This window comes from Anomalospiza imberbis (genome assembly GCF_031753505.1).
Source record: "Anomalospiza imberbis isolate Cuckoo-Finch-1a 21T00152 chromosome W unlocalized genomic scaffold, ASM3175350v1 scaffold_91, whole genome shotgun sequence".
Lineage (NCBI taxonomy): Eukaryota > Metazoa > Chordata > Aves > Passeriformes > Viduidae > Anomalospiza > Anomalospiza imberbis.
Window position 1 is genome coordinate 123463 of NW_027099347.1, and position 11867 is coordinate 135329.

The 11867-nt window shown below is 50.6% G+C and overlaps 1 protein-coding gene and 1 long non-coding RNA gene across 2 annotated transcripts; one reads left to right on the plus strand and one right to left on the minus strand.

The window, feature by feature from the left end:
• The first annotated feature begins 3835 nt into the window (after positions 1–3835).
• On the plus strand, positions 3836–7219 carry LOC137465631 (uncharacterized). The gene is made up of 2 exons (XR_010994737.1): positions 3836–5332; positions 7046–7219. It is a non-coding gene; the product is annotated as an uncharacterized lncRNA (long non-coding RNA).
• Positions 7220–9446: 2227 nt separating this feature from the next.
• Positions 9447–11520, minus strand: LOC137465629 (zinc finger protein 3-like). The gene is made up of 2 exons (XM_068177704.1): positions 10622–11520; positions 9447–10450 (listed from the first exon to the last, which is right to left on the minus strand). The coding sequence occupies exons 1-2, from the start codon at positions 10671–10673 to the stop codon at positions 9528–9530; spliced, it is 975 nt and encodes a 324-aa protein (XP_068033805.1). The 5' UTR covers positions 10674–11520; the 3' UTR covers positions 9447–9527.
• Positions 11521–11867: the final 347 nt, after the last annotated feature.

Below are 11867 nucleotides of genomic sequence, written 5' to 3' on the forward strand. Positions count from 1 at the left end.
ACTGTCTCTCTTGTACTTCACATCGAGGAGGAATAATATTTTACAAAGTCTTCATTTCCCAGGAAAGAGTTAAAAGTTCAGACTCCCCGGACAGCTGAAATCTCTGCCCAGCAGCCAATTTCCAAGGCCAAGGCTGGGCACCTCCCCCCCCCTTCTCCTTCTCCTCCGCCGGCAAAGTTACAGGTGCCGTCCAGACTCTCTGTCTCTTCCCTCGGGGGGGGGGAGGAGGGGGGGGGGGACAAAGGCATCTCCGCTTCTCTCCACCCTTCCGTCCACAGGAGCTGGCTTGGTTCCAGTCCTTCAGCTCCCTCGACTCACCTCGACCAGTCCACATGGCTTCCCCTCCCCCCACCCAGCCTGTGGCTGGGCAGGGGAGAGCTGCACTGCACTCTGACCGGAACTCAAAGAGGCAGTTTCCCTGGGAGTTCTTGCTTTTAACCCCCTGTGTTCTCAGAGGCCTGTCCATACCTTCAGTGGTCACTCCAGGTGCCAATATCCAAACCTGACCACTGATTGGTTTGACCCAACTTCCTGAAAAAATTCACTTCCATGTCAAACCACGGCAGGGAGATTTGAGACCTCTCCATTCCCTTAGACTCATTATTTGCTTCTGATGGTACTGACCTATCCTTGCCTGTTCCTGGTGGTAGACCGAACCACCCTTTCTTTAACCTAGGTTGCGGTGCAGGATTACTTACCCCCACACTTTCCCTAGCTACAGCTACCATAATTCTTGGTTTAGCTTTAGCCCTTTCCTCTTCTCACCTCAGATACACCTTCAAAGCTTCCCTCAACAATTCATTGATGTCCTTATCTTGCCAATCTTCCATCTTTTCCAATTTTCTTCGTATGTCAGGCCAAGATTTAGTAACATATTGGACCTTTAGTAGCACTTTACCTTCTGTGCTATCCGGATCTATTTTAGAGTACAATTGGAAGTTCCGCCTTAAGCGGTTCAGCCAGATGACGGGTGCTGTCCATGGGCAGAGTGGCTGCAAGCACATTAGGGATCTCCTGTGAACCTACAGATCACTAAACGTAACAGTTCAGATGTCTCAGGCACTTGTCAATGTTCATAATCAATAATTCATAATAATCCTTTAATATTTATCCCTCCATCCCTGCCATTCTCCAATAGTAGGAAACAGAATACAATGCCTTTGGTAATTTCCTCATTTTTATCAAAATCCTTCTCTTGGAAATATTCTATGACTGATCAGAACCCCTCAGCATGTCAGAGCTTCATGAGAACTTCACCTTCCCTTGACCCAAAATACTCAGAGTTGTACTCACAGAGTCTGTAGGCATTGGGATGTTCCAGCTTTAGGAGATCACTCCAGGAGCTGCAGCTGCATTGTCCTGCAGCCAGAGGTTCCTGTGCCAAGGGCTGGCAGTGATTCTGCCCCAGGCACTTCTCAGCACCTTCCCAGCCCTGACTGATTGAAGCTCTCTGTGCCTCTGTGCTGTGACCAGGGTGGCTGCAGGCAGTGCCCCAGCCCTTCTGGGCTGGGAGAAGAGATGCTCATCAAGAGTAATGTGCTTTTGAAGCTCTTCTTGGTTGCCAGGATCACCCTCTGTGCCAGGAGCCCGGCCCAGCTCAGCAGCACAGACACAGCACAAGGACTTTAATGACCCTCTGGGGCTTTGTGCTGAGGCCCTGAACATCAGTCCCTGAGAGGGAGCTGAAGAAACCTCTCAAGAACTCCAAGTCAGAATCCAACTCTAAAGTTTCTTTGACTTTTAATGGGTCCCACTGAGGGACACAACTGAGAAAGTGTCCCCAGGCCCCAGTCAGAGCAGAGAACTGGAGGCACTGATGACAGGTGGGGACAAAGAGAAGCCAAGTCTTGGTGCCCTGGGGCACAGCAGGGTCTGTGCCACCAAGGGCTGTGAGGAGACACCTTGTCCTGAGGCACTGGGGCCTCCTGGCACAGCCCCAGCCAGGCTGGGCACTGTCACCCCCTTGTCCTGCCCTCAGCATCCCCCCTAGCCCACATCCCAGTGGCCTCAAGGATCTGCTGGAGGGAGTCCCTGGGGAGCCTTGCTCAGGAATGGCCCTGGGGGCTCCTTCATGCTCCCAGGGACTGCAGGTTTTTCAAAGGACTTTGGCTTTTGCTTTTGCCTTGGAGTCTCTGAGAGATTTGTGCAATCATGGCCTCCAATTATCTGCTTTAATTAGTCCCTGGAGAGGCTTTGTCAGTAACAACACTCAGTGGGGGTCATTAATACTTTCAGGGTACTCAGTTCTTTTAAGGTACTTGGTGTTTCCCTTTTGCTACAGACTCTGAGAGAGGTTTGTGCAATCATGGCCCCAATTATCTGCTTTAACAAGTCCCTTGAGAGCTTTGTATTGACACTCAGTGGGGCTCATTAATACTTTGAGATACTCAAGGTGTTTAAGGTAGTTTGGATTTTCCTTTTCTCTCTGAGAGGTTTTTGTGTCATTTTGAGTCTCTGAGAGGTTTTTGTGCCATCCTGGCCTCCAATTCTCTCCTCCAAGGAGTCAATGAGGAGCCTGTGTTGGAGATGGAGGTCAGTGGGACCCATCAATGCTTTGAAACGCTTTGGGGGTTCCTTCTGACTTTGACTCCTGGAAAGGTTTGTGCAATCTCCTCTCTGGCCCTGAGGTTCCAGGGCTCAGCTCCAAATGCACCACGGGGCTCATTAGGTTCAAACAAGTCCTGACAAACCATGGTTCTGCCTTGATTTCCCTCTGGTCTGGAGCAGTTCATCAGGAAGTTTCTGTAGTGGTTTTGTTTGGCCTATTTGAGATTTCACGGCCAATGCATCAATTAGTTTGGTGGGTTCAGTGTTGGCTAATTACCAGAGCACTCACTAGAATGTACTTACTCATTTCCTGTTGTGAGGTAGGATTAGGAGAAAGGCAAAGTAGGCTCAAAACTTTAAAATGGTATAAAGAAAAGTTTATTAACAGTAGCTAAATGAAAGAGTAATAAGAATCAGAACAAAACTTTCAGAACACTTCCTCTCTCCATACAACCTGACAATGTAATGAGACAAAATCTAAAATTTTCAGTTTACCACCTCTAGAATTGTCTTTCTTCACTTCACTTAGGGAGACAAGTTCCTCTTGTTAATGTTATGGAGACTTCTCCACAAGAAAACAGTTATCTCATGGCTTTTCATTTCCACTAATAGCAGCTGCCTGGAAAAATCTGCAGTCGTGAAGTACCTCCTATTATTTCACAGCTTTTCCCACAGCTGTGTTTATGGGCCATGTCAACTTATGAGGTATTAGTTTAAAGATGAGCTGTTTAAGAGCAAAGGTTCTCTTCAACTATTTCTGAAATCATCTTCATCTCAGGGAACAGAGGTCTTCTTATCTCCCTGAGGGCACAGGGTCTCATCACTCTGCTGTCTTTCTCTGTTCAAACTTCTCATGGGATCACAGCTACTTCAACATTTGCTTACTTTAGCATGGAGACCTTTTCTGAAACAAGTCCTCTCCCCATACTTTTCAATGTGTTATAGGGAAAAAGAGAGTCTGATGTATCAATTACATCCTTCTCCATAGCTTTACCAGTGGATTTCAGCCCCAAGATCAAGGCATCTCCTCATCCCTCCCATCTGGGACTCAACTTCCTCCTCACTGACCTCGGTGTCTTCATGTTGCTCCTCTATGTGCCTGTTCTTTGTCCTTTTCTCTCACTCGAGGGAGGATGGAAGCACTGGAAGAGTCAATATCTCAGCCGGGGCCTGCAGATGGTTACGTGACACCGGCTGGTCTCGGTACTTGCGGCCGGAGCTGTTTTACCATGGAGGTTTCTGCAGCGGCTGTGCTGGGGCTGTGTCAGGCTGGGCTGCGCTGGGGGCAGGGCCAGGATCTCAGCAGCCAGGCCAGAACACAGCAGCAGCACGGCGGGAGCCGATGGCTTCTCCTCCCCCTGCCCGCTGGTTGCAGGCGAACCCCAATGGCGGCAGAACCTTGGCCGAGCCGGCCCGGCCCGGGGCTGCTCCTGGGGCCCGGTGGATCCTGGCTCGGCCTGTGCTGACGGAGGGGCAGGGCTCAGTAGTGGCCAGATGTCAGTAACCGCAGCCACAGCCCGGCCTGGCCTCGGCCCTGCGGCCTTCCCTCCCCTGCCCGGCAGCCGATGGGGCCTGGCGGGCTCCCTGGGAAGGGGCCGGGCCCCACGGCAAGAGCCGCCCGGCCCGCCCCGACCGAGATGGGGGCTAGGCCAGCCTTGTCACCTCTTTGCCGGCCAGAAGGGAATGAGACCCAGCCAGGCTTCTTCGTCTTTAACTTGTGTCTTCACAGAGGCATGTGTAGTTTCCTTAGTGGTTTAACAGATTGTCAATTCTCAAAGCTAATTACTGATTGTTTTTTTGTCAGACACAGAGGAAAGTGCTAGCAGCTTCTCTCAGGACATCACTTCTGTGATGCAAAACCACCACAACAGCACAGAGCACTGAGCTCCTTTGTCCATATGTAGTGGTCATGTGCCCGAGGCCTCAAAATCCCACCTTGGGTAATCTCTGGGCCCTCTCCAAGGTGTTTTCAAATAAAAACATTCAGCTCATAGTCTAAGAAAATCACCAGAGGACAGGGCCAGCCTGACCTGTCTGTCGTGGCTGCTTTTGTCTGGGAGCAATCCTTGGATATATGGAATTTGGGAGGCCAAATTCTAACTTTGGCCATGGTCCCTAGACATGAAGGCCAGTTATTTTCCACAGGAATGAAGGAACAGAGCCCCACTGATTCAAGGGCAGATGAGAGGTGACCACCAGAGGACAAGGCCGGCCAGAGCTGGCAGGTTTTTTTCTGGGAGATACCCTTGTATATAGGAAATTTTTTAGGGACGATACCAATTTTGGCAATGGGCATCTGAAAAGAGGGACAGTTCTTTCCCATAGCAAGGAAAGCACGGAGCCCCAGTGCTTCCAGAGCTGATGAGAGGCAGCCCTTGGCATTCCAACATCAGCCAGACCAGTCAGGTGGCCCCTGAGAGGCCAAGCCAGCAAGACCTGTTCCATATTCCTTCGGTTCCATGGGGGCCCACAGTGTCCCAATGGTCCCTTGCTTCCATGAGGCCCTGAGGTGTCACAATGCCCCCTTGGTGACACGAGGCCCTGAAGGGTCCTAATGGTCTCCATGGTTCCATCAGGCCCCACAGAGTCATAATGGTCTCTGGGTCCATGAAGCCCCGCTGTGTCACCATGGCCCCTTGTTTCCATGGGCTCCAGTGGTGCCACAATGATCCCCTTGGTTCCATGAGGTCCCCACAGTGTCACAGTGATCTCCATGGGAAGGAAAGAACCGAGCCCCAGTGTGGCAGGGGCAGTCACCAGAGGCCAACGCCAGCCAGACTTGACAGTACTGGCAGATTTTTGGCTTGGAACAACCCTTGGATATACAGAATTTTAGAGGTGGAATCCCAGTTTCAGACATGGACACCCAAAGGAGAAGGCTGGTTCGTTTCCATAGGAAGGAAAATATGGAACACCGGTGTTTCAGGGGCAGATGAAAAACGGCCACCAGAGGCCTAAGCCAGCCAGACCTCTCTGTCCTGGTAGTTTTTATCTAAAAGCAACCCTTGGATATAGGGAATCTGGGAGGTGGAACCCCAATTTCAGCCATTTCTGCATAGATAAGAAGGATGGTTCTTTTCCATAAGAAGGAAACACAGACACCAAGCATTTCAAAGGCAGAAGAGGAGAGAGGTGGCTCCTGGGAGGCCAAGCCAGCCAGACCTGTTTGTCCTGACAGCTTTTGTCATGGAGGAAACCATGGATACATGGAATTTGGGAGGAGGAATCTCAATTTTGACCATGGACAACTTGAGAAGGACGGTTCTTTTCCATAAGAAGGAAAGCATCGAGCCCCAGTGTTTGGAAAGCAGGTGAGAGGCAGCCCCCAAGAGGCCAAGGGCAGCCAGACCTGTCTGTCCTGGGAGGTTTCACTGGGGAGCAATCCTTGGATGTACGGAGTTTTGGAGGTGGAATCCCATATTTAGCCATGGACCCCTGGAGGAGGACAGTTCTCTCCCATAGGAAGGAAAGCCCAGAGCCCCAGTGCTCCAGGGGCAGATGAGAAGCAGCCCTTGACATGCCAAGTTGGTCAGGTGGTCCCCCGGAAGGCCAGCCAGGCAGACCTGTTCCATGTTCCCTTGGTTTCATGTGACCCCACAATGTCACAATGGTCTCCTTGGTTCCATGAGGCCCTGGAGTGTCACAATGTCCCCCTTGCTTCTGCAGTGTCACAATGGCCCCATGCTTCCATGAGGCCTTGCAATGTCACAATGGCTTCTTGGTTCCACAAAGCCCTGATGTGTCACAATTGCCCCTCGTCTCCGTGCACCCTCGCTGTGTCACAATGGCTCCTCTGTGACACTGCGGGCTCCACAAGGTCACCATGGACCATTGGTTCCTTGGGTCCCTCATGTTCACAATGGTCCCCTTGATTCCGTGAGGCAGCCCAGTCACAATGGCCTCTTGGTTCTCGAGGTTCCGTAGTGTCACCATGGTGTCCTTGGGCCTGCATTGTCACAAATGACCCATGGTTCCATGAGGTTCCCCAGTGTCACCATGGTCACTGTCAGTGGCTGGATGAGATCGATGTCCAGACCCAAAGGCTCTGAGCAGGGAACTGCAATGCTGAGCAAGCCCTGGGCTGGTTGGGGGAAGCAGAAAGGCCAAGCCCTGAGCGAGCCTGGCACAGCAGGGCCTGTCCCTCACGGGTGGCTCGGGGCTGTTTGTGGGGCAGTGGGATGTGAGGGGCAGCAAAGACAAATGTCATAAACCTGTGTGACACTCCAGATCCTCATGGAACCAAGGGGCCAGTGTGACACTGTGGGAAGTTGTGGAACCAAGGGGATCACTATGGCACTGTTGGGCCCATGGAACCAAGGGGCCAGTGTGACACTGTGGGGCCTCATAGAAACAAGAGGCCATCTTTCAATGGTCTTCAAGTCTCCAGGGCTTGTGCAGCTGATTGGAGTCAGTTTGGAGTTCTTTTAAGGAGAAAGATTCCAAAGTGCACCTCATGACATTTCTTCTTCAATCAAGTGAGTATTTTTTTATTTTCTAGTTCAGAGAAGAGCTGATAGAAGCTTTCCCCAGGTGATCTTGATGCTGAATGTCTCCTTAGGAGGTCTGAGCATGGAGAAAAAGGAGCCCCTTGAGGACTGACCCTGTTTGGACAAGCTGCTCCTCACCCCCAGCCTCACCATGTCTGACATCACCCACCTGGCACTGACATCCCTGTGCCCTGCAGCAGAACCTTGTCCCTGAGTTCTGCAGCTCCATGTCCCAGCCCATTGCACCATGTCCCACCTACTCTCCTCAGAGCACACAGGCCCAGTGTGGATATTCTCAGTTCAGTCAGAGAGAAAAAGAGAGGGTTTTCTAACCAGGCGAGAGCCTGGGAGACAGTTAGAAAAGAATGTAAATAACTCTATAATCTATCTTGTTGTTCACATTGTTAATAGATATGTTCTGCCACCGTGCATCATTCACTGCACACCAATGGTGTGAGATGTTTTTACTCTAAGACCAATGAAATTAGTCCGCACGATGTTCTCTATATATAGAGCGGTGCATTTGAAATAAATGGGAGTTCATTCTCTAGCCTTTGACTTGGAGTCTTCTCGTTACCGTCCTGCTCTACGGCGACAGCCCAGGAGAAGTTTTCCTATTGGTAAGGAAAGAATGGAAAAGCCTGAGCAGGTTTCCTAAACAACAAACCCCACTCCGTAACCACCTGCTCACTACAGGCTTCCTGGAATGGTGTCACCTTTCTACAAGGGACAGCGTGACCAGAAATTATCTCTGGAAGCAGAATTCTCTGAGTCTCCCAGCTGAATTCTCTGTCCCTGTCCTTTCCCTGGATCTCTGTTGCAGATGGAAGCTGCTGGTGCCATCCTCACCTTTAACCTCTCTTTTGAATGCAAACAGATGTTCCCAGCTGTGTTTAGCAGGATTTGCTCAATGTTAGTACAAAACTTTTGTGTTCCACATGGAACGAAGGGGCCATTTTGGCACTGAGGGGGTGACATGGAAGCAAGGAGTCAATTGTGACACTGGGATCTTGTGGAACCAAGGGGCCATGGTGACACAGCAGGGCCACGTGGATCCAGTGGTCCATTGTGACACAGTGGATCTAAGGAGACCATGGAGACACCCCCAGAACCTCACGGAACCAAGGAGTCCATGGTGACCCAGCGGATCTAAGGAGACCATGGAGACACCCCCAGAACCTCACGGAACCAAGGAGTCCATGGTGACCCAGCGGGGCTGCGTGGAGCCAATGGTCCATGGTGACACTACCCATCCAAGGAGGCCATTTGGACACTGCGGAAGCTCATGAAACCAAATATCCATGGTGACACAGCAGGGCATCATGGGAACCCAGGAACCACTGTTGGCAGTACGGAAACTCATGGAACCAGGGGCCGTTGTGGCACTGCAGAACCAACACAGCTGCTGCACCTTGTCCCCTGGCCCTGCACAGCTCCTTGGGAGGCACGGCAGGAGCAGCACCCTGGGAGCCTCGGGAATGCCCCTCTGGGATCCATGGCACACGCTCCCAGGGGCTGGAATTCCAGTTCCCAGCCAGGAAAAGATGTTCCTGCCCTTGAAGGCAAACTTCTTATGAAAGAGCCAAAAGCCAAATGGAACAAGATCCTACAGTGACATTTCACTGCCAGCCTTCATAACTTCAGCCATGGTTGTTGTAGCTCGTGGATTGGGAATGAAATCAGGGCAGGGTCTTTGGTGGGAGCTGCCCTGGATCAAAGGAGACACTGAGAGAGATACAGAGCAGGCAAAGAGAGGCAGGAGAGAAAGGAGAACACAAACACAATCAGATGAGAAGGCAGCACTCTGAAAAACAAACCAGAAGTGATGGAAAATGAATGGGACAGGAATCAATAATTCTGAAAGTTTTATTTACTGTCAAAATACATCCTACCCACCCAGTCTCACACAACCCCAATCCCACCCCTCCAAATTTGGATCCCACTTCTCCCAATCTTCTTCCAACCCCATCTCACCCTAGATGCTAAGGAATTGATTAATTTTGGCATGGGATTGAGTTTTTTTTGAGGTGGGAATAAGCAATTTTTAGATGGGATTGAGACTTTTTGGGGTAAGACTGAGTTGTTTTCAGTGGGACTGAATCATTTAGAGGTGACAGATCAATCCATCTTGACCTTTGGAATGCAGAGAGATGAAGAACACTGCCCAAAATCCCTCAAGAACCAACAAATCTTCCATTATATGTTCCCAAACCATAATTTCACCCTCAATTAGCTGTTAAATGGTGAATCTTTAGACATCTCTGATACATTTCTTTCTTTTCTGTCCTATTTCAGGTGTTTTTAAGGCATGAAGATATATCAGAAGAATATTAGGGCCAAACCAAAAGGGTAATCAGCCAGGTGTCTTCCCAACATGGATCATAGGGAATGTGAGTCACTGGGGCTCTGCCCAACATGGGTCCTCTAATGGGAGATGGAGTTAGGGCAGTACACAAAGCTCTTCCTGCAGTCAGGGCACTCACAGGGCTTCCCTTACCAGTGCGTCCGTTGGTGTCTGGTCAAGTGAGAGCTCTGGGTGAAGCTCTTCCCACACTGGGGACACTCGTAGGTCCTCTCCCCAGTGTGGATGCGCTTGTGGGTGATGAGGTGGGAGTTGCATTTGAAGCCCTTTCCACAGTCAAGGCAGCAGCAGGACCTCTCCTCTGTGTGAATCCGCTGGTGCAGGAGGAGATGGGAGCTGGTCTGAAACCTCATCTGACACTGGGGACACTTGTAGGGCCTCTCCCCAGTGTGGGTCCTCTGGTGGCAGATGAGGATGGAACTCCAGCTGAAGCTCATCCCACATTCCCCACACTCATAGGGCCTCTCCCTGGTGTGGATGCGCCGGTGCTTGATAAGTGTGGAGTTGTGCTTGAAGCCCTTCTTGCAGTCAGGGCAGCGGAAGGGCCTCTCCTCTGTGCAAATTCGCTGGTGCAGAAGGAGATCTGAGCTGGTCAGAAACCTCTTCTGACACTGGGGACACTCATAGAGCCTCTCCCCAGTGTGGATCATTTGGTGGATGATCAGTTTGGACCTATGGCTGAAGCTCTTCCCACATTGCTCACACTTGTATGGCCTTTCCCCAGTGTGGATGATCTGGTGGCAGATAAGGTGGGAGCTCTTCCTGAAGCTCTTCCCACACTCCAAGCACTTGTAGGGCTTCTCCCCATCATGAAGCTGCTCATGGACCACCAGCTCCGAGCTCTGGCTGAAGCTCTGCCCGCCTTCCTGGCACAGGGTGGCTCTTTCCTCCTCAGAGCATCCTGGGCTGAGTTTGCAGCCCCTCCTCCTGTGGGATCTCTGGGGAATTTCCTCCCCATTGGATTCATGTGCTGTGGAGCCGCTCAAAACAGCCTCTGCCACGAGGTTCTGCCATGGGGATTTGTCCTCCCTGGTCTCCATCCTCAGCTCCTTGTCTGGGGGAGGAAGGACAAGGAGAGGATGGGATTTGCCTCCGTGCCAGAGGGAAGGGGAAGGAGATCCCCCCAGTGCGTCCCCAGCAGGATGGCATCGGTAGCGGGGTTGTCCTGCAGCCAGGGGCCATGCTGGGCTGGGAGATGGAGCAGGAGAGAGGGGGAAAGGGACACCTGCCTGGGTGTCCCAGGGCTCCTTCCTCTTCCTCACAGCCTCCTCCTCCATTTCACAAAGGTTTGGGGATGGGAAATTCTGTTTTGGGAGGAAAACAAGGGATGAGCATGTTGAGTTTTGTACTGGTTTGAAGGCAAACCAGGGAGAGAGTCTAAGCCAGAATTACAATTTAATAAGAAAATTAAGATCAAGGAAATGATACAGAAACACTGGCTTAATCTGACAGTCAGGATATAGCCTGATACCCTGTTGGTCAGGGTGGTGGTAGCAGTCTGATGAAGTGGTTGCTGCAGTCCTGTTGGAGTGATGAACGTGATTCTGTCAAAATGCTGATCCTGTTGATGGGTCTGGTCTTCCTCTGAAGGTCCAGTGGTGGTTATGGAGCTCTTGTCCTCTGGGAATCCAGTAGGCAAAGTGGTCCTGGTGTTGCAAGGCTGAGATTATATCCAGGTAGGAATTCTTGGTTCCTCCCCCTGGGCGGAGCATCCCACAATGAGATGATATAATTTTATCAGTCCTGCAGTGACACTCAATGGCCCATTAACAGAATATAATTCCTGGAGGGAGTTATCTGTGGTGAGTCATGGAAAAGATAAAGAACACTGCCCTACCTGTTTATAACAGTTTATGAAGGTGGTGATTGAAAACATACTTTTGGTTACATCTTACACTGTAACCTGAAACAGTGAGGCAATCCCTGCTCGGGGTGGGGGGGGTGAACACCACCCCCCTTACCCAAACTGGCTCAGGTGTAAAACCCCCACCCTGGGAAGGCCACGCACACAGGGGACAATGTCACACTTGCTCTGCCCCAGGGGAGGTCTCTGTCCCTGTCACTCCCTTGCTCTCCGCCCTTTTTCTTTCCATCTCTCTCTCTACCTCACATTTACTGTTCAATAAAATCTGTTGTAGATGTCGGCGAACCCAATGGGAAGAATGATGATGTCTGACTTATTTCAGAAGGCTGAATGATTTCTTTATTATAATTATGCTATGATATATTAATATACTATATAAAAGAGGATACTAAAAACTACATGCTACTTTCTCTAACTATCATATCTAACTAACTCACAACTTGTGACTCTGTTCTCCAGAGTCCAGACACAGGTGGATCTGATTGGCCATCAGGCCCAAACAATCCACCATGATCCAACCAAGCATTTGCTGTAGGTAAACAATTCTCCAAACACATTCCACAAGAGAAAAACAAGGAGCAGAAATAGAAATTGTTTTCTCTTTCAC